The 23,528-nt window shown below is 37.6% G+C and overlaps 1 protein-coding gene across 11 annotated transcripts in view; it reads left to right on the top strand.

Annotated features, from left to right (window-relative positions):
• CDK14 (cyclin dependent kinase 14) overlaps nt 1–23,528 on the top strand; it is a 341,278-nt gene that overhangs the window by 109,225 nt on the left and 208,525 nt on the right. For all 11 annotated transcript variants that reach the window (XM_086857927.1, XM_086857960.1, XM_086857948.1 and 8 more), the window contains one exon: nt 20,665–20,759. In XM_086857927.1, the coding sequence (XP_086714053.1) occupies nt 20,665–20,759 (95 nt within the window). The remainder of the gene's footprint in view (nt 1–20,664; nt 20,760–23,528) is intronic.

Below are 23,528 nucleotides of genomic sequence, written 5' to 3'. Positions count from 1 at the left end.
GGGTTGGTTTGGGTGTTGTTTTTTTGTTGTTTTTTTTTTTTTAAGGAAGCTTAACAACTGCTGTCTTTTTAGTGATAGGAGTTTGGAAGATTTTCAGATGTCCTTCACAAAGTCCAGTCATGAAATTTAAATTTCCATAACTGAAATGCCTAAAAGCTTCATGTCTATCTGGCTCAGCAAGCCTGAGGGAACTTCAAGAGACTATGTTTAAGATCATGGAGATGCAGCTATTCTGAGTGTGCACGTCACAAGAGTTACTATAGGGGGTTTGTGTCTATGTTTTAGGTTCTGAGGATAAGCTCACTCTCCCCAAAAGCCACATTGCTTTGGAGCATTTAAGTAAAAAAAAGAAAAGGACAGTAGCTTGGCTGTAGCTTGGGGAACCTTTTCATTGCCTACAGAGTTGGCAGAGCTGGTGCCTACTGCAGGCTAAATAGCTACGGCTCAATTAACTGCAAAGTCCCTGCAAAGCCAGTTGAGCTTGGAGTCGTAACAACTTTGTTTCTCAGTGTTGTTAAAAATAAAACATGCAAGCCAAGAACCTCTGGAACACTATGTTGTTGGATATTTAAGGTCAGGAATATTCAAAAGTAAAGAAACTCCAGCAATTTTTATTTCTCTGTCTCGTCTCTTTCTCTTAACCCTGCAGCCTTATGCAAACTGTGGGTTTCCTTGAAGTAAAAGAGTTCCCAAATTAGGACAGGCTGGGCTTCAAAAACTAAAGTACATTTTGAAAAGGATGTTCCTGGGACCTTTTTTCATGAAATGAAGTTAACTTTTAAAATTTCCAAGACTTTTGGAAGTTGCTTATTAAATACTCTTTCATGTTGCAGAGACGTGTATGCTATTTCTTCTTGAAATAATAAAGAATATTCTTCTTGAATAATAGAAAAATTGCTTTTAATTTCTTGAGGTTTTTTTCTGATTGTTTCTTTGATAGCTCACATTTTCAGCTATGTTTCATTTCTGCATTCTCCTCATGTGCAGTTGTGTATGTCTAAGAGAAGCATGTTAGGTCTTTGGCAATGTGATACGGAGCTTGGAAGCAGCAGGAGCTTTCATCTTTTCTCTGCTTTCCCTCCTGCTGTTCTCTCCAACCCTGATTGGCTGCAAATTTTTTTTACTGACAGTACCCATTTGCTTTTTCCTGAAAGCAGTTGGACTGGCTGGCTGAAGCAGGTGAACTGAATTCCTTGTCATCTAAGATGAACGTGGAAGAGCTGATAGTTTTTTAGTCTGATATACAATGCAAATTATGATGTTATTTTATATTGCTTTTTAGTGTGTCCAAATTGTACTGTGCTACTTCTTTTTGGTGGGCCAAATGAAAGCTTCTGTCCACATAGGGTGGTCAGAAATGCTAGAGATTGAAAAAATCTGTCCTGTTTGTTTCTTTCTATTTAGTTATTCACAGACTGAACATAGTCTTTCCTTTTTTTTTTCCCTTCAGTTTTTTTTTTTTTTAACCATCTAACAAATTAGCAGTTTTCTCAATTAGAAAACCTTCTGGAGAGCTGGGGTTGTATAAATACGGCATAAATTATGGTGTTTCCCTTTGAGAATCATGTTATAAATTTTAAAATCTATAACGAGCTTCCGTCGTCTAGGAAAAGTGTTGTGCAGTACAAAAGTACAAATGCAAATTCCAATTTATCCAGTTTCATAGAACTAGATTTGTTCCACAGAATATTCCGTCTCCTCTGTCCTCCCCCCATTCCCCCTGCAACATTTTATCTGTGGCCTGCTGAGATGGGACACAACTGTACCAATTGAATCTTTATTCAGTACTTTTGATGTTCAAGCTGTGACCTTCTTTTGGCTTTTGTTCTTGAGCACAGTTCAAGCAAGAAAAGAATGGGGTGACACTTTAAAGATTTATTTTTTTTTTTAATATGATCATTTTGCCATCAAGAATTCTTCCTCATCCTTGTTATGTTAGCTTAATGGCAGTCATTTCAGGCTCTGCCCTACTTCCTCTGAAGAAGTTGTCCATGCATCTTCATTTCTCACATGGAAAGTGTTGGATAAGGGATCTTGTGCTAGTTCCAGCACTGGAAGGTTGCAAATCCATTAGTTCACAAGTGCTATTGAACCCTCCTCAGTATGGCTTTTCCTTACATTTTCCTCTGACCTGAGTTTCAGGGCTCTCTGACTTGGCTTTTTGCCCCTGGGGCTTTCTGCTTAGAGAGATTTCTTCTGCTCAAAAACTGTTTCTTCTCTTCCCTATTTAGTGCGGGGGTTGGAACTGTTGCCTTATAGACTCTGGTCTGCTGCTCTTGTTGTCCCTGGTAGTATGACAAGAAGGGTAGAAAACACATGACAAACACAGAATTTGGAGGATACAAGAAGTCTGGCAATCCTTTCTTCATATATAATGATAATATGCATCTATAAGTGATACAGAACCCTCATGCAGCTCTCATAAAAATTAGATATCTCTGACGTTAAGGCAATGTCTCCTGAACCTAGCTGGTTCTTCTAATTGTTTTTTCTTTGTTATATCTCCCTTCTGCAAAAGGGATAACCTAGACAACTGTATCATTTAGCCATATGATCAAAGTGGTGACTTAAAATCTGCACAAAGACATTTGTCAAGATCTCTGTGGTCTTTTTCCACTGCTGTGTCCTGCATTTTGTAAATACAGTATCGGGGTTGCAACTCGGTGTTTGAACCAGTTCAGTCAGCTTCAGTTTTATCCATGTTTTTTTTTTAACATGGGACATTAGTAGATGTCTATTGTATCTCAGCAGAATGGGTTTTGTACAAAACAAGGACTTTAGAAGTTTGTCTGGTTTCCTTGTGTTACAGCTTTTCCCCTTGGAAGAGATACACCACTGCATATATGGAAAGAAATGTTTGGGTGCATTGTACATTCATGTGTCTCCTGTGCATTTTTAAGACTTAGAAAAACAATTAACCCTGTCCCCCAAAGAAAAAAAATCCTTTGTGAAGGGTGTCATTCTGTCTTTGATCAACCCAGAGAATGTCTAATGTGAGTTGGACATGTAACCAACTCTAGATAAAGTAAAAATGCTTCCTGTGAAAGTTGTCCATCTTCATCAGAAGTCATGTCTGAGACATGTCACCATCTCTTTGCTACTGAATTCAGTCATCATTCATAAACATCATCAGAACAGCTTTGTGTGTTTCTAACACAGGAAGTTCATGAATGAACTGATGTGTATAAATAATTTAAATAATTTTAAAATTGTCTTGGTTCTTCAGACATGAATGTAACAATGAAGATGTGCATGTGCTTCTGCTGGATCCACAACAATACCTTTGTTTTCAATGCTTTTGTCCACAGCACAATAAGTACTTTTTCTTCCTCTGAGACAAATGCACTAGTTCATTTCAAATTTGTAACTTATAAAATTAAGCACCTTTAGTCTCTTTACAGATACAAGACACTATTCTATTTTAGTATCTAACAAATCACTCCTATATCAAAGGGAAAATGACACTTATTTTCAAATGATGGGGCCATGACATAAGTAGAGAGTTGCTAGTTGAGAAGACAGGCAGCCTGAGAGGATGAGAACACTGCAGTATTTAGTTTTGCTGCTTTTTATTCCCATCTTTTGTGGTAATTATTCAATTCTTCCTTAAATATGTCATGTGTACAGGGAAGTAAAAAAACCCCAGTATGGTAAAATTTATAATTCACAGTAATTTGCTGAAAATTTTAAGCATTAATTATTTTAAAATTTTGAAATAGATGAGAACTATTTGCAGCAGCCTACATCTTTATACTGGCATGAAGTATGGCAGCAGCCACTGTAGCCATTAAGAAGCACTAATACCTTTGTCATAGGAAGGAAAAAGTCAGTTATAATCAAAACAGTGAAAAAAGTGGTAGCAAATACATCTTATTTTAAAGTTAGATATGTGAGAAGAAAATATATTCCTTTTTTCCTGTTTCTTCACAAGCTCCTTTTTTCCTTTGGTCTACCTGCTGTCAGATGCTGTAGGCACAGTTGTCTGGGTGAGACCATTCCTTCGGGAGACAGCACTGCTCTTTTTTCTCTTTTGTATTTTTCCATAGCCTGAAGATTGTGTTGCAAACATTTCAGTTCAATTCTTCAGTTTTTGCTGGGAGAGGTGGGAGATTATCTCTCAGGAATTGTACAGAACTGGAATACAGGCTTCATAATGGGGTCTCTTCTTCCAGCATGGGTGGAGTTACTGCTTTCAGGCTTTATAATCAATATGAAGAGAGTAGCATTTCAATATTAGAACTTGACCTTTACTGTCTTCTTCAAAGCAATGAAAATGAATATCCACATTATTTTACTTCAGAATGTTCCCCCCGAGTAAGCAATATTAAAAAAGAAGCTGATAATGTGTCACATTTTTCTGCTGAGATGAAGGGGGAACTGGATGGTTCAGAGACTGGTAATAGGATATGTGACCTTCCACCTCTGACCCATTTACTAAAATGTAAGCCATGACAGTGGAGTCTAAAAGCCATTACTATGGGATATTCAGCTGTAGAATCTGGAACTGTGTATTTGTGATTTTTTTGAGGTTTGTGCCACTTGTCACAAGCTTCCACAGCAGATTTAGCTGGAGCAGATTGAAAAGTGGATTTAAAACAAAATGGATGGAGGAAGCCATGTAAATAAGGATATTTCAGGTGTGCTAAACTCAATGATTTGTATCTGTTCTGATCTGATATAGCTTGTTTGTTGTGTGTGCTTTGTGGTGCATGTTTCAGAGTTCCCTTAATCAGTACACAAGTGGTATAGATCAGTTTTCTTTAATTTTTACTTTGGGGTGTTAGGAAGGGGTTAATGCAAATAAGGATTCTGTCCTCTGGATTTTACCTTGAGGAGATGCTGAAAACTGGCCTCGTCAAAAGCGTGGATGTTTATATTATTTAACTTTGTGCCTTGGACCTCATGGGGAAGCTTCCTAACACCCCTTTTTTTTTGTCTGTAGGCAATTTAAGCTGCAGGTTAGTTCTTTGAAGCCTGTCTTAGTTGTACAGCTCAGGTAATTAGATCCATAGGTTTTGCTTAGCCTTAATTATCAGCTGGTTTTCCCTGAGCAGAAGCAATCAAGAAAGTCAGGAGGGTGGTAGGAATGTACCACCAAGTTAGCTGTGCACACAGGCTGATGGCAGTGCCAGTGTGGCTGGCTTACTTCTGAAAACATTCTCCCCTCCCTCGTATCTTTCAGAGCTTGAGAGGACAAAGTACTGTAGTAGGTTAAATGCATCTAGCCAGGGGAAAAAAATGTAAATCAAAACTGCCCACAAACTAAAAAGAAAAGCTTTCTACGCATTTCATGTACACATTCTCACTCACTTCCCTTTCCCCCTATTTCTCTGAAATCTGGGATGCATGCTTGCTCTTTTGTGTGCTGTGAGGGCTCAAAAAATGGGTTTAATAATGGCAAGGACATTTTCATACAGACATTCACTGGATTGTGTGAAGGCTTTATTAAGAAATTAAGAAGACATAAACCCCAACTACATAGCACATTATTCTCTGGACAAGATAAAAATCTGCTTTTGTTGTTTCATTTCTGGTTTTCTCAGTGCAGCAGTGCCTTCATTGCTTCTGCTAGGAAACTGCCAGTTCCTGAAGGGGCATCTAACTCAAAGCAAAACCCAGCAGGTTTCAGGGCCATTGACAGAAAGCTGTAAAAACTTGCCCACTTCTCCAGGTTACTTTATGTCTGTGTATTTCTGGTTCTAAAAGATATTTTTCAATTTGCAATTACGTGTTTCTCAGAAAGTCTTGGTTATAAAGCTGACATGGTTGAAATTCTGGCTTTTCATCAAGGTTTCTAACAGAATTAGCATTTGAATCACTTGAGGCCCTATTCACAAAGCAGAGCATTATTTGCATAATCAAAAATGCTTTATTTTGCATGCCAGTGGAGAAGCTAAGGGTTGTAGCTGTGGCTCACTGACAAAATTCAAGTGATCGCATTGATGTGTGTCTGAATGCTGCTGTCTCTCAGTGTTGCTTGCACAAATTAGTACAAATCTATATAAAAGCCAAAGAAAAGGTTTTGGAGCAATGCATAGACTCCATTAGAAGTCTGATTAAGCAGGCTTTGCTTAAGTTATCAGTGTAAGGATTAGATGGATTTCCTACTCTTCCAAATATTGAATGAAGTTTGGGGCACTTGTGCTGCTGGGTTGTTGCAAGACAATGGATGTCTTTCTAAAGATATGCTCAGCAAAAATTTATGAGCTTGGAAATGGCTTCTTATTCTAAGGAGGTCAAGCTAAATAACCTATAAAAGTATGTATTGTGGATAGTGTGTTCAAGACTTTACCACCTTTCTGTCAGATTTCTGCCAGCAGTCCAAGAGGCTTATGAATTGCATTAATAATAGTCCCATCTTGCCATCAGCCCATGCATTCATGTTTTTCATCCATTTTTATGACTGTGGACAAGAAGGTAGAATGTCACATTCAATTACAGATGAATAGCTCCTGGTCACAGTTCAAGAGCGTGAAGCAACTTCTGACCTCTCTGAGGCAGTAGGAAACCTTTGAACCTTAATAAACCCCCTTACATATTAGGAGATTTCATCCCTTTAACTTTTTCTAGACTGAATTCCTGATGTTTTGTTACTGTTGAATCAAGTTCTTTAGTGAAATTTGGATGGCAGTTTTAGTTCCACAAAGAAATTTGGTTATAATTATTACAGCTTCAGATAATTGAACCTTAAAAAATAATATGGTGTGATCTAGCCTTTTATTTGTTTATATATGTCAATTGATTCAATATAAAAAAGTTTGAGGCGTGATATTAATTAAATTCATTAGTTTAAAAATATACTACTGAAAAGCTTGAGGTCCAAATAAAAATAAAAGAAAGTGAGGTTTAAAGTAAATTAAAACTATCTTCAGTAATAGATATGCTTCTGAAAAGACAATCTGTATTTTTGAGTCTTCAATATCGTACAGTATGAAGTTTTATTCTGGTGTGTGTGTGTTTGTTGTTTATTAAATTCAAATGACACTTCTGGAGTAAAAGTACATCTCAGATGCATCTAGATCTGGAACTAGACTATATATTCCATTAATCTCTGCTCCTAGAATTTTAGGTTTCAAGATACTGCATACCGTATGTGCATCATTAATAGAAATACCTTGTTTCCTGTACATTGCTTTGGAGCAGTAAGCAAAAGGTGAGTTTAGTCTGGTTCAAACATCCATGTTCTTTTCAGAGTTTGCTGTTTTTCTAGTTGACTGAAGCACATAAATTTAAAGTTGAGTTTCTCATTCATTTAATTCAGAGGCCATTAACCTTATAAAATCATTGACAGTTATAAATCTACATCTTTAAGAATTATGTAAACAAGTTTATAACAGCTTCTCAAGCTGTTAGAAAATTACATGAAACCCAGACTGTATAGAAGGACAAGGTTTTAGTAACAGCACTTGTTAAAGCCTGACAAAATGTTGGAAAAATACCTGCAGATAGTCATATGGTCCTTAGTGACAAAAACACTGCTGTGTTTCCTATGATGTGTAGCACTCATTGTATAGTTAACATCACAGATACTGTCAAGATATGGATATGCAATGGTAGTATTTTCCTCAGGTAAATGGTTCTTAATATTTTAGATGTAGTTTATTGTGGTCAGAGAACTTGGGGAGAAGAATGTGTTTTACTTCCTCAGACCAGGTTTGTTTATCTGTGGAGATCTTGTCAGTTTCTTTCAAATATTATCAGGCTGTCATGTAAAAGTTTCCAAACCAGCTGGGAGATGGGCATTTTGATGGACCTCACAGAATCCGTGATCTGTCATCACTGGGGTACCTAGCCCTAATTAGAAATGAATGAGCAGGGTTCCTGTGCCTGTTTCATTGACTGATCTTTCATTTTTTATTTTTTTTTAATTATTTTATTTGGGAATATTTCTATTCTGCTTTCATAAGTCTGGTGCTATTTGAAATACTGGACCATGTTGTGAATTTAGGGAGGATGTTTAGCATTGTGAATGTTAGCACTTTGGCTGCCACTATTTTAACATCAGTATCTGAACTGGAATGTGCTCTTAGAGTTTTCAATGCAATCAGTTATTGATTTTTAGCCAGAGTTTTCTGGCATGTGTTGGAATTACAGGGATAAATAGGGATTTAGTATTCCTTATTTGTCAATTTCCCTTAGAGGTGCAGTTTACTGTTGCAGAATGTCTGATATAAAATACACACTGAGTAGTCATGCTGAAGGAGAAAAAAGAGCCATTAGTGCCTATGGGTACTTGTAATTCCTGTGACCTTTTTTAGGTCAGAGCATGTTTGTTTGGGAGAGAAACTTGGCTGATAAAAATTTGGTGGATTTGTTAAGTCATTCCTTGATTTAATTGGCATGAGGTGATGAGGCAGCAAATTGCTAGTAAAGAACTCCAAGCACTTTACAGTGCTTGAGCTGTGTTTTCCAGCATAATAAGATGTTCTCACTTTCGTTGTAGAAACTCAAAATCTCAAATATACTCAAATATACTCTCAAAATACTGTTGTAGATCATCTATCTTCAAGGGTTGCTTGGAAAAGGATTCTTTAGAGGGAAAAAAAACCCAAACAAAACCAACATTCCAAAGGTTGTTGAAAAAACATTGCAGAGGTTCAGAAACTGCTTCAAAGCAATTATGGCTTTGCCATATTCCTGAACCTTGGTCTTATGTATGTGAAATTCTTGCTTATGCTGAACTTCAGTGCAAACTTGTCTTTTGTTTGTGTTGGCCAAGTTTGTTTGGGATCAGTTGGTGAAATGATATCGTTTCATCTTTGACTGTGTGATAGTGCTACATTTATAAGGAGATTATATCCAGTAGTTTTGTGGTGTTCAGGTCCCATACTGGCAACATAGTCGTACACTGAGTGGTCTGATCCAGTTTGTGCTTGGTCAAATCAAATTAACAGCTCAAGTTTGATGTTTCTCCTCCCTTGGTTTCTGCAAGTAAAAAGGAGCTCATCAGGAGGAGTTTCTGCTACACTTACTGATTCAGGCGCTCAATCTCTTAGTATTTTATTAGCTTTGTCTTTCTAATTGAAAATGGAAGTTCTGGAGAAATACAGTTTAGGCATGTTGTCATGTTCTGTCTAAGTCCTGCTGCTTGTTTTCTGTCCCATTTCTCTTGAGGAACAGGAACCTTCATGCCTCATGTGTTTGGTTAGCAAGTCACTTTTTTTGTTTAGCTGTAACAGTAAGCAAAAAGAAGGATTTAAAGAGATAACTAAAGAATTGTCTATATCTCTATGCTCATGTACTATGTGGGATGATGGACCAAGACTTAAACTCTCGGATTTTGGCTTGTTAGCTTGTCCTGAGCCTATGAAAGTCCCCTTATGAAACTGGCTTTTTAGGTAGCAATTTTCATTGCACAGGTGTAAACCTCCCACTTTGCATTTAGCTTTGTTTTTGGATTTTTTTCTCATACTGACAGAGTTATAAACTCTACATGCATTGTCCATGCATTTTTATCCCCTTTTCCCTTCTGTATTCCCTCTAGCCTTCTTGCTTCCCTTTCTGACATGCTCTGGCAGCCTGGAGAAGATTGCCCCACTGAATGCTTGGCAGTTCTACACCTGGCAGTGGTAGGGAGGAGAACCAGGAGCAGTGGAAGTTAAGAATAGATGTTGGTGTGAGGATTACATGAGCTATGACAGTGAGTTTGGAAGAATGCAAATTCAGGCCATTCAAAGCAGCACTGGGAAGATGGGAAGGGTTGATGACTTTGGCTAGCCTCAGTCAGGAGCCTGTGGCGTGGAGAATGGGGAATCTAACTGGACAGGGCTAGCATTTCCCAACCTTTTTGTTATTATCAGGGGTGAAGGGAGAAGAGCAGAAATGGAGCACAGGATTTGGAAATGCATTCAGCCAAAACCAGGTTTGTGACTGAGATTTTGGAGAAATTTGGAAGTTTTGTTACAATTGTTCTCCTGATGACATTGTCCTATCTGTGACTGGTGTTGTATTCTGGATTTCTTGCCTCAGACTTCTGTTTCTGACAAATACCTGGAGGCTTAAGCATGCTCAGGGAGGATAGATTCTATGGGAGATTTTAGCTGCTTAAGTGCAGCTTTAAAGTATGATTTTCCATTGAGTGGATGTAAACTTTGAGATATTGGACAGATTTTCACAGAAACTAGAAAAAGCATTTCTTTGATTTGAAGTCTAACTTTTGAAGGCCACCTTTCAGTGAAGGAATTCAGAGAACTGTTTGAAAAAAAAAGGTCAGCAACATTAAAGAGCATATTTGTTCTCTAGTTCTCTCTTGGGAAAGAGCTGACCTGTTTTGACTGGAACAAACACTGTTAGATGCAAATTGGAAAAGATGAGGACATTTGTTTAAAGTCTGTTAAGGCAGTAATGTCATTTTAGAGGAATGGGTACTTTAAGAAGCAGGGCTATCAATTTTGCTACTGTCATTGTTAATTACTATGATTCTATAAAAAGAATTTTATCTGGAAAAGCAAACAGTAAATTGCTGTAATTATAATTGATGAATGACACAACAGGATGGAAGAACTGAGTGTATTTTCAAGGGGGCTGGATGTTTTATATCTGTATGTAGTAGACAGACAAGCTGTTGAGTTGTCCTTTAAAAAAAAAAAAATTCTTACCACCTGTGGTGTTAATGGGTTATGCTCAAAGATCCCTTTAATGTGTTTTCTCACATTGCTTAGGAGTGCTTTAATTATGTCATTGCTCAGAGTGGCTTCCAGTATGATTTAGATCCATAGTTTGATTCATGTCATGCATCTACGCAGGTAATTTTGACTCTGTACTGGAAAATTATGGGTATGTTTTTAGCAAAAGTAAGAGAATAAAAATCACTGCCTTACCTCAACTAGGTTTCCTCTGAGCATCACTTAACTTTTGCATCACCCTGTCACTGTCAGCTATGGCTGTCAACTCAGTGAAGCTGAGACATTCCGTCAGCTCATCTTTTCTGTTCTAGCACCTCTCCTGCACTCTGTGAGGGCCACCTGCTTTTTAAAGAAACATACAGGACTTGCTGTCTTTTCCTTAAATGAAAATTTTTGTCCTGTATAACACGTATTTCCAAGTTGAACAATGTCTCCAACATTTCAATAAGCACATGCTGCTCTAGAGAGTGACATGATAATAACAGGTCTTCACTGTCATTTAAATGTAAATTTGTAAAGTTTGCAATCAAACTGATTTATATGTAGCTACATTCTGGGGTGAATAAAGCAAAAATCCTGAGGCTTCCAGTTTTTCTGTTTCCTCTCCATTCCTTGCACCTTGAATTAAACTAACACTGTTGATGGGTATTGTGAACTGCAAGAGTAAGTGATAGTTCAGTGATGGGGTGAGAACCAAGACAATACCTACAGACCACGGGGCAAATGCAGAAGGAGAACAGTGTATCTGCTCCTTGTGAATTCATAGGGCCTTTACATGTGAAAATAACACTTAAAATGTATTTTCAGATTATATGCTTGCAAAGTGGGTGTCCAGAAGTGTTGCCACCAAAGGACTTTATTGGTCATGGTAAAGCATGGCTGTCCATTGCTTATATAATCTTTCAACTAATTTAGTCTGGAAAAGAATTTAACCTTCACTGGGTTTTGCTGCTATAATGTCTGCAAGCTTTCTTCATCACTATTGCTTTATTCATGGTAGAAATTAGTTTACAAGTTACTTGAGGGGATATTGCTATTTTGTAATCTGCATGATTAGCATACTTTTGGATGGGAAAGAAAAATCAATTACAAATCTTATAAACGGCATCAAAGAGATCTAGCCTGAATTAAGGTTATTTCCTGTCCTTAAAAATGTTCTTAAAATGTTCTAGATATTATTCATATTCTAGTGATGCTTAAGAGCATAATAGTTCATTGCTTTGAGTTGCTTTTTAGGGCAAGTTACACAGTGACTGGATTTAATTTGCTTTACTATAAAATTTTTGTTCTTTTCCTATATACACTCCATGTTTTTCTCCTTTCAGTTACAGAACAGTATACCTTATTTTCACTGTGATTGATTTTGTTTACTAAAATAGTTGTAAAAATAGTTATTTGCTAGCTTTCTACTGAGTCTGCCTTTCTTTAACATCTTAGCTATTCCACAAGAGACACAGCAATGCTATGAGCATTCCAGCTTTATTTTCCACTTATGGGCAAAGAGGCATGTTGAGCCTCACCCACCCAGAAGAAGAAAATTGACATGATCTTTTAAAGACTCCTGTCTCACTCCCTTTTTGAAAAATAGCGAGACATATGCCACAAGCCTTTTTTTTCTGCTGCCTGAAGTGTGTGCTGACAAATGAGTCTGCTTTTCATGTAGGTTTATTTTTTTTTTCCTGATGGAAATGGCCCACTGAGAAATAGAGCAAAAGTAATTTTTTCTGAAATAGCTTTTCTGTAGAATTCCTCATTTGTAAGTAGTGGCTCAAGTATGCTAGTAGGCAACTGAGTTTCATGTCAATGCAATTTCATTATTTCCTATGATGCCTTTCTGTCTTCAGTGTACAAAAGAAATATTCATTGCAGGTACATAAGGTTAAGTGATTTCTTGTCATATTGATGCATTGGTAAAAGTGAGTAACAAAATGCTCATTGACTTCAGCAGAGCATGGGATACAGTGCTGGTACTTGGCTTATTTACACCCTCACTGGGACAATGTAATACTGGTATTGCAGATATACCATTTACAGCAGATCTATTATGGTTGCGAATTAAATCATTGAGAAGTTGTCAGAATTAAGTTTACCTGGGAAAACTTAATTTGGTCTCTCTAGTTCTACTGTTCTTCCCTTAATTACACAACAGCACCATGTTTGCTCCTGCTGTGTGATCTCTGCCTGTGTCAGATGATGATCGATTAATTTAATTTAATGTTCTTGATGGGTGGCTCTAGCTGTAGGCACCTACTGTGCATTACTAAAACACAGATGGTTTCGAAAATTTCTAGAACACTCGTCATTCTACTCTGACTACTTAAATATTTGTTCATCTTGTCAGCACCCCACTTGCTGAGAGTCCTTTTAAATGATGATTTTGAGATGACTTTGAAAGTACTTACATAACATTGGGTAATATCAGTGTACAGAGTTGCTAGGGGTTCTGTAATAATTGTATCCACTCTGCAGTTCTGATATGTGTGAATGAAGATCAAAATGAAATGTTCAGAAAATGAGGGACATGGTAATATCATCAGCATGAGTGACTTAAAGTGATGCTGAGTCAGTGGTAAGGTAAGGGTAAAGATCAGGCTGATTTTCTTCTGTCTTGGACCTGGTGGAGTTTTCAGCTTCTCTGATGAATGGGCAGGATCCTTCCCCTGCTTATTCCATCTGTGAAAAAAAAAATAAAGACCTGAGAACAGTTAATGGGTGCAAGCACACAAATTGGCTATTGCAGGAGAAGTTAGGCTGTGAATTTGCAGACTGTCAAAGTGTGAGATAAATGCAAGATAGATATGAAGCAGCTGTGAACTGAAACTCTGGCTTATCTCATGGCAGTGACATCAGGAACAGGTATCTCCAAGTTTGCATTGCAGCAGCCCCTGTAATTGCAGTCCATCTCTGTTTTGAGCACTTGGCCTGGCATTCTTTATTTTAATTTGGATTTTGTTTAAGTAATGTTCCAAGAGTTTGTAAAATCTGTATTCCATTTTCTGGTGTTGCATCTGCACTCCAATGTTTCATTACATTTGCTAGCTCTCGTATGAACACATCCTGCTTGAACTGAAATGTTAACTGGTACTTTGAAGGGTGCTTCTCTCTGTAGACTGAAATTGCAGGAGAATGAGGAAAACTACCAGATGCTTTCTTTGATTCCTGCTGAAAGCAGTGGGAATCTTGGGTTCTTGGATGGATATCGTATATGATAGTGTCTGCAGGCTTTTGTGTACTTCCCCCAATATATGTTTGCCCACCCTGTGCTCTGCATCCTGTCCCTTTTGTCTCGTTTATGTGCTCTTTCCACTCCTGCATTTTTCTACCTGTGAAGGATGTTTGTTTGTCCTCTGGCTTTTCTTTCTCCTTACCCAGATGTCCTAGCTTCCACTGTGGATCATAGCCCTTGCTGCCATCTCCCTTTTGTTATTCCTCCTCCTTCCTTTCACACTGCTGATAGTCAGGCTGACCCAAAGGGACAATTTCCAAAGCTTTAACTTGACCAAATTTAGAGTAGTTTCACAGAGATGGCAAAATGTGTATTTCTATTTCTAAGGCCTCTTTGTTCCCAGATTTTGAGTCTCTATTCCAAAACACTTGGTTGAAGGGTTTGGTTTTCTTTTCCAAAGGGAAAGTTATTCTGTGGGTTACAGAAGTTGTTACTAAAGCCTATTTTTAAGAGATGGGAGTTTAGGTTGAAAACTTTCAAAGTAATCCTAAGTTAGATAGATACTTATGTGAAGACAGTGTCTGAAATTCATCACGATAACAAATCTAAAAACAGCCAGCGATGGTTTTATAAATAGATTGTGTTATTAGTCCCAGTCATGCTATGTGTGCATCAAAAAGTAATAGAAATGTTCCTGCTTTCACATGCTACCAGCATTATAGAGTTATTTTCTGTAAACGCTGCATATTTTTGGTTTACACAGTTTCCTCCTCTTGAATACTGAAATGGATAGGGAAGGCAAAATATGACTGGTGGCTACAAGATAGGAGTAGCATATTGCAATTGCTTTCCAAAAGAGTCTGGCTTTAAAAGGATGATGTCTCATTATTTTTAACCTCCATCTGTACTTGTGTTGGAAGAGCATTGGGAACAATACATATCTAGAATTGTTCACACAATTACATCTAGAATGTAATGAAAGAGACATTAATTTCATATGGCAGCAGTCTTCTATAGGACTGTTAGAATAACATATTGAAGTGCTTTTCAGAGCTTATTTAATCAGTCCTTCCAGTGCTTTGTTCCAGTTCAGTAGGCAAAGAGATTTTAGCGGGTTTGTGACTTGCCTTAGTTCCTGTAGCTGTAACAAGAAGAACCTTTGAAGGTGCCTATGTGTTGTAGCACACACAATTTTCCTGTATTTCTTCTCTAACAGCATACTGTAGTTTCAAGGAGGAGCAGCAAGAAGAAATTTCACACACACACACAAAAAAAAAGATTTCAAGTTCAAGTCACACATGTAAGCCTGAATTGAGGCTGAGGAGGTAGATGAAGCTAATTTGGTCCATGTGGTCCCTCCAGCAAAGCGACCGACAGGTGAAGGACAGCCAAGTCCTTCCTTGCAAGCATGCGAAGAATGTTTGCTTTCTAAATGGCAGACTGTCTTTATTTTGACTTAATGAAAACTAGAATAAGGACCATTTGTTAAATCTAGAAGAGACTTTCATGAGGTTGGAATTAGCCATAAAGAAGGTAATTGAGCTAAGCTTATGTAATAACCCATCTAAAGTTTTCTGTTCTGCTGTTTCTTCTTTTTGTGGCTCACAAATTCTTTTGCAATTTGTTATGAAACTTCCTCCTAGAAAGTTTTCCAAGCTGAAGAGTGACCTATATATCTTTATTGCATTGTGTTCACTAAGATCAGAGTGGAAGCTGGCCAATTCCGTGTGTTTATAGGTATGCAACTCTAAAATCAACTACTTCAGATTACATATGTTCTATAAATAATGATTATTCTGCAGAATATATCCTGTGGTGAGAAGATATGAAGTTTCTGGTCAGTGTGATCTTACCTAGGATGTACAGTTTTCACTGAACTGAATTTTCTTATGTTAGGGTTCTAGGAAAGCAAAGCTATTTTCTTGTAGTAAATAATTTCAGATGGGTGAACTGGAAAATAGCAAAGTGTAGATTTGGGGACTGAATTTCTGAGGAGGAAATTACTGCGCATTTATTGCTGCAAAACCAACAGAACAGAGTGCTGAATTCCTGTCCCTGTGGTAGAATTCTAAGTAACACAGAAATTCCTGCTGTGTGGGAAGTGGCTGAGAAGCATAAGGGACGTTCTACTCTCAGGCCAAATTTTAAAAATTGCTATGAAAGATGTATAGATTGAAAATAAGTTGCTGGGAGAGAAGCAGAACTGTAGTTTATGCAGGCAGTAAGACACATTTGAATGTGTTTGTTCAGAAAACATGATTATAAGGAAAAGGCCCCATGAATGTTTTCTCACTAAGGAGGCCTTTCCAGGAGAGCTCAGAGACTGATCCAGCCGTGTAAGTGAGGAGCTGGAACTCTGACAGAGAGCACCGTTGTGTCTGCAGTGTGACAAGCTGCAGAATTTTAAAGATAAGTTGTTTGGCTCTGAAGCACAGCAGCTTACTTGCTTTCACAGATTTGTGTTACTGACTAGAATGTGTGTTCTTTGGCATCTCAGAAATCCAGCAGGGCAGCAAAGATGCACAGTTGCAATAGCAGCATTAGAAAAGTGCAAGCTTCCATGGTGTGCAGTCTTCAAAAGTCTCCTGATGAGAGAAATCCTCCTGGAGTGGCAGTGAGAAAGGATGAGCACTGCATGTGAGTAGCAGCATGAGCAATAGGTAGTAGTGGTGCATGGTAATCCCAGATGACACCCCAGCTACTGAAGAAAGAAAGTTTTTACAGTTATACTTTTTAGAAAAATGTTAGAAATGTGGAAATATGAGAGAGCATCATCAGCAGTTGTACATTATGGTGCATATGAGCAGCATGAGTTCTGCTGCTGCTGCTGAGAAAAGCTTCCAGGTCGCTGAAATATCAGCCAGTTTGAAAATAATGGGTTATTCTTCTGTCTAGGGCCACAGTGGAGATTTGTTATTTTTCACAAAGTGAGAATAAAATTATAGTCAGGAATTGAAAGACTGAATGGTTGATCAAAGGACCATAATTAATATTCGAGCTTAATGTACTTACCATGTCCAAAACTACTGTCTTTGCTAGTGAAAAGTTCTTCCACGTGACCTGGTAGTCAATAGTAATTGGTACCTTTGTTGAATTTATCATACAGCTGTGAAATACTACTTTATGAGATATGAGAATAATCTTTTTCAAAACACTCCCAGGCGAAGCTGATCTAAAAGTCACAAGGCTTTGTTAGTGGAGTGTCAGGCTTGAGCTGATGCTGTAAAACCTGCAGGGAGTGAAGCACTGATTTACTGATGCTACTCAGGTTTGGGGTGAGAGTTGGCTGCAGTCCATCTGGCTTGCCTTGCTCATGGAGTGAGTGTACTTTAGAATAAAACTCATCTGGGAACAGCAAAAACCTCCTTGACCAGCACAAGCGATATGGCAGCTTGCCAGGAGCTCATAATAGATGAGAGCATCCCCTTGTTGGGAGCAAAGCCTGTGATGGTTATTCAAGCAAATGCAATGTGTTTCCTTTAAGTATGCAAATATGGTTATTAGCCCTCGATGGAAAGTGTGGAGTGCTGGTGACTCAGATCAGGAGCTTGTGTAAAAGTCACAGAAATTATCGTCTGGGATGTTGTTGACTGTTGAAGTATGTCAACAATTCACCTTCCCTGGGTTTTACTGTTAGAGTTTGCTGTGTGGGACTGTGCAAACACAGGTGACAGAACAAGCACCTGGCCATTCAAACCCATATAATACTTTGTCCAAGGTGTTTTAGAAATGAATTTTATTATTCCTTGCTGCTGTTCCTCCTCAGAACTATTTAGAGAAATTAATAAAAACTGCTGCCATCTGTTTATTTCATACCAAGGGTAAAAAAAGAGTGCCAGTACTTTTGAAGCAGCATCGTATAATTTTGTTATTAAAAATACATGACAAGAATACAGTGAGTACTAGTACATTGGTCCCACTTTTATGAGCTGTTGCAACGTTTTTTCTACAACATTTTAGTCTTTTTATCTTAAAAGAAAACAACTCTGTGTGAAATCTGTGGGTAGTAATCACTGGATGGAGCTGGCCTTCTCTGACAGGATTATTTTGTTCTAGAAGTAACACCAGGCACAGCAGCACCTGACTTCTCACTGAGCTCCTGTAGCAGCTGCATTGGCAGCTTCAGAGGTAAAGTCAGCCTTGTCTCATGTTGATTCTGACAGATTCTCTGGACTCTTTTTTTATTCTTTTGGATGCAAATTTCTGGGGTTTGTCACTGAATTAGTGGAGTTCATCCAAAGTTCTATCACCTTTGAGTAAGAGCTTGCCCAAAAGAGGAGGTGTATAAGGTCATTTGTTTTGAAAAGTTGTTTTTCTGGAAAATATCTCCATATTATGGTGCATATTTCATTTGTTTTTAAAATATTCTGTGAAAGAAGAAACAGCTTTCCTATTTCAGACAACTTTTTTTTTTTTTTTTTTTTTTCTTCCCATTTCCTCCCTCCCCGTTTTGTTTTAAGAAACAAAACAGTGTTTTCACAAGACAGGCAATCTTAATGGTAAGTCCTGCTAGAAGAACATGTGGGGTAATTCTCTTACTTTCACCAGTTATGTTTGTTTTCTCACAATATAAATTGATAGTGTAATTGCTTATTTCTGCAGTGTAAAATTAGTGCAGTTAAGATGATTTTGCTCTCTGTGCTGTATTACCTACAGTATTTCACTTGGACTAATGGAGAAGACAGAAATTTCACCCTGCAGGTGATATTTTGTAGTTCCTGTAATATATGGCAGATGCTGATTATTGAGGCTGTAAAAGGAGGCAGTTGGATATTGGAGAAGATAAATAAGAGTGGGGGAGGGGACTGAAGGGGAAAGACAGTATTTGCAAAGACCTTGAGGTAAGCTGCTTTCAATGTACTGTTTAAGCTTTAATGACCCATATAGAGATTCTACCAACAAAGTAATGGCCAGCTAGTGGAATTAAAGGCCTCAGGTGATGATCTGAGCAGCAAAAGCTGAGAGAGATCATAAATGCTATTACAGTTCAACACAGGCTCTGCTAGGAGGAAGTTTTTTTGTTCCTAGTGTCTGTGAATGTATGGTCCTTCAATAAGGTTTGAGGGAAGAGCTGATAAAAACCTCAGGTACTTCAAGTGAACTCTTAGGGTTTCCCCAGGTTAAAAGTTCTTGTTTCTGTTAGAAGGTACTTTTCAAAACAGTTTATCTTTTGCTTGTGTCCATTTCTTTAACCAGTAGCAATTTCTCATCATTGTCTTTAAAAAAACCCTGATGTATCCAAATCCCTCTGAGCTTTAGTTCCTAGAAATTGTCCAAGTTCTAGGATGAGGATCCTATGAAAATTGCTCATGGCTCTTCCTTTCCAAATAGGCCTCTAATTTTTGGATTATTAAATTTCTGCACTGATCAACTGTTTAAAATTCTTATTTTTGATTACAGTAGCTGTTTTACAGCTCAGTGGCAACAAAATCAGAGCACAGGAAAGACTCATGTGTGCTGGCTGTCTAAATAGCGTGAGCTGTGGAGTAGAGGCCAAAGCAAGATCTTTGGAAATTTTTCTTCTCACCTCTTCAGCCAGGTATAGGGTTGTCTCATTCTTGGTCATAGAGCTTCCTTGCAGGTTTGCAGTCCTGTCTTGATGATGTCTGTGATGATACCGACTTTGAATCATCTTTATGGTATTCTCCTCTTTGCTGTCTGCCTTCTGCCTCAGATGAACTCCAGAGTTCGATGCTGAGGATGCTTGTGGAGGAACACTGATGCAAACAGATGCCATGTTGCTTTTGTGTTGCTTCCTAGAGTAATTAACTTGTCAGATTGCTCTCCTAAAGACCAGTGTGAGAGATGATATGTACTTATCTTAATTCAAAGCGAGATGACCCCTGGAGTTACCTCAGCCTGATGGAAAGCCCTGAATAGGACAGCAAGGGGTAACAGTGCTGTGGAAGCTCTGTAGTTTCCTTTCTGCAGAGTAAAGGATTGAGACATGCATTTGGTCCTTCATTTTTTTTCTTTGACAAAAGTAGAAGGGTGACAGAAGAAAGTTCCACATTATTCAGTTTAGAAATATGCCGTTCATTTGCATGTCTTTGTATCTATTATTTACTTGCTAGGGTGACTGATAGTCCTGCTCAGATGTATGCATGAGATGACAAGGCACCAACGACAGAATGACATTGGTAACAACACATGGCTTGTCAGCATATATTGCTAAAATATGCCATGTCTTGTGGAACATTAAATATGTAATATGGAATGAACATTAAATATGTATTAGGTTATAAAAAAAAAATTAGTGAAGGAGATTACCTGAAAATTCACTAGATAAGTCTTTGTCTTTTCTGAAAACATGAGCTGGTACCATTAAAAAATATAGTGAGAAAATACCATGTATTTATTCTCATGGGCTAGTACAAATGATTCATTAAATCTGTTCTATTTGAGAGAAAGGAGAATTACTGCTTAAAACCCTTTTCTTAGGATAGATGCTGTACTTAATTTAGACAGCAGCTCGGTTGTGTTGGATAGGAAAGATTGTTTTGAAAAGATGTGCTTGACTTTTGTCTGAGACAAAAAAAACACCTTTGAGTGTAGGAGGGCGCTTGGTGTCTGGTTGCTCAGACATGAGTGATTCACTTAGAGGAGGCTGTGTAAAGAAAGCATCTCTTGCTCCAGCTCATTTTGGCCTCAGAGTGAGGCTGAGTTTGACCAGCAAGGTGGAGAAAATAGCACTGAATGGGAAGGTGTGATCTTCAAAAACTGGATGTGTGGAACTCATGAACATAGAAGATACTAAAGTCCAACTATTGGTTGTTAGGTTATGAAGCTCATTTAAGTCACTTAAAAAAGAGAACAAATCAATATAAAATATCTGGATACTCTTTAAGATAACATGTATGTTTTGCTTTCCAGCTTCTCTTTTGAAAGGATTGAAACATGCAAACATTGTGCTGCTTCATGACATCATTCACACCAAGGAGACCTTGACACTTGTGTTTGAATATGTGGTGAGTAAAGTGACTATATATCCTAGATATAGTCCACAGTGTATTGAATTTTATGGAAATGTTCTCTTTATCATCAGTGATCTATGAATCAGGCCAAAATAACTCTTTATTCAAGAGTGTGATGGCTGTAAGAGATTCTGCTTTGTAGCTGGGATAAACCAGATTCAGAGATGGAGAATTAGCTGCCAGGGCTCTTGAAGGATCTTATGCTGTTGAGCTGACTTTTCAAACTTACTCTGCTTCCTAGCTATAGTTTGTTTATTTGAGCTTTTTCTTTATTGATGTGACCAGGTTACTTTAAATAGGTGAGAATACTGTAGGGAAGAGCAGGACTGAAATGCTTAGCAGGTAGCTCCTTGATGAAAAGCATATATCAAGTTTAAATTGCTTTTTTTTTTTTGTGATTGGCTTGTGCAGAGTGTATTTTTATAAGCAATGTCAGTAAAAAAATGTCTGGTGCATGCAATTTACAATTTGGGATTTTTTAATTTTTGTCATGACTAATACTCTACCTATTAATTAAAACTTCAATTTACATAGTAGGCAGTAAGGATCTAATTGTGTTGAGAGTATTACTTTCCAAAGTACTGGCCTTGGCCTCCTAATTAATCTTTTTAGTTTTTCTAAGACAAACATATGGCATTTATGTAGAACTACTTTAGCATTTAGCTGTGGAATTATGCAATGTACTATCATAATCAACCTCCCAGTTTTCACAGATGGGTCCAAGAACATGTAATTTAAAAGAAACAAATGAATTTAGAGACCATTAGATTTTCAGTATAATACCAGGTATTGTAGTCTGTAAGACACTGTGTTTATAAAGTACAGTGGTTGCTAGCATTACTCTAAATACATCTCTGCTTAGGACAGATGGAATTTTTTTGTGTGTTTCTTTGGGGCAGGGCTTAATTTTTACATGATAATGCACACAGCATGACAGAATCTTGTCTGGAGAAGCCTTTCACCTTGTGTATTCATGTAAATGTGCTACACTGTGAGGGTGTGGGTATTCAGCTGCAGCAGCCTGCAGAGCATTTGATACAGTACGTATTTTTTCACCTCAGATACTGGAACAGTAATAAAAATTGAATTCCTTTTCTTAAAATCAGTAATTCTCCTGCTCCTGACTTACACACTGAATTAACATAGGGAAAACCTTGATACTTAATTTTATGTAATGATCAGTGTACACTTACTTGGATATCTTCACATGAATACATTTAGCACTCCCATTTATCAGCAGCTGTATTTAGCTGTATTCTTCAGAACTTGTTGAGAAATCAGATGTATAGAATATGTTTCTCCCTAAAATAGAAGGTTTGCCTATTACACTAATTTCAAATTGCTGGATTTTACATTTTACATTTACATTACACTGATGCCAAGTTTCTGGATTTTATATCCAGTAAGGATGTTCAGACAGGTTGTTTAAGACTGGCTCTCAGCCATGTACAGGCACAGATAAAGCTTCATGCAGTAGCACATTCTTTTGGATTCACTTAGCTGTTTTTCAGCAAGAGACCAACCCTACTGGTGGTTGCACCTTTCCCATGGTGTTTGGTACCTATTGAGACTGTTTGAGAATCTCCTTTCGTAATGGTTTCTAGCAGCTGATGCAAGTAATATTTTAGTGTTTGGCTGCTGGGCAGCCTCTTAAGGTGCTGCTGGGGAAGAAGGGAAGGATACTTTATTCTCTCCAAACAGCCTAAAGACTGTATAATAATGACATTGTAACATGCTCCTGTTGAGCATGACAGAATTTCTTAACAAAAGTCTGTTTTCATTGTTCAGTAATGTAAAGTTATAGTTTGATCAGATAGTGAATGCTATCTGATAATGCTTGAGAATGCCCATTATAACCTGAACTGAATTCTTGTGGGTGTGCATGATAGAGGTTTTAATTGCTTGATTTCAGGGATCTCATTTGTTCATTTGGTTAAAAAGCTTCCATTCAGCATATAATGTGAATGTGCAGAGGCAAAGATTACAGTTGCCCATTGAAATGTACAAATCTTGGCCAGTTGAATATGCAATCTAGCTGTGTAATTTGTGTTACTGAGCTCTGTATCTGTAATGTCTGGTTTGTTGTTATTTTAACACCTGTACATGGTTTAACTCAATCATATGAGTAATTTGCACTGAAAGAAGTCAAAATAGTCATGTGATTAAAATTACATGCTGGTGTACATTTTTGAATGACTAAATCCTAACCTAAAAGGGATTGAATTTGACTTATTTCATACAGGGATATCATAGAACTGATACACTATTGCCATTGATCACTATTGACCTTTTCAAACATAATAAAAGATGTTTGAGTGAGATATCATAGCTAAATTAGTAATGAACAGTTATTGATCTGAGAGTTCTCAGAAAATGGAAAGTTTGGGTTGCTAGGTTGGTGATGATTCAATTGGGAAAATAATACTGGTGAAATGTCTGAGGCTATTAGAGGTGTTTGGTTTCAGCATTAACCCTGAAAGAGTAGAATGAAATTTAATTTCATGTAGCATCTTTCATTGCAAATGAATGTGTTACGGTAATTACTTAGATGCTGAAAGCAGAATACCCTCTGAAAGGGAACATAGCAGTCATTAAATTCTCTGGGTCCCTCAAATTAGCTTCTTTTTAATATGTATGTCTATTAGATGAAAACATGACAGAGTTTGTTAACTTTAACCTTGGTGATCTGCAAAGCCAAGAAAAGTCAATCTTTAAAAATTCTGTCTGACAGCTGAAGATCAGGAGAAATTTATTCTCTATATG

Source organism: Cyanistes caeruleus, chromosome 1, assembly GCF_971803275.1.
Source record: "Cyanistes caeruleus chromosome 1, bCyaCae1.hap1.1, whole genome shotgun sequence".
Lineage (NCBI taxonomy): Eukaryota > Metazoa > Chordata > Aves > Passeriformes > Paridae > Cyanistes > Cyanistes caeruleus.
Note: the sequence above shows the minus strand (reverse complement) of the source record. Positions and strands in the feature narration are given on the sequence as shown.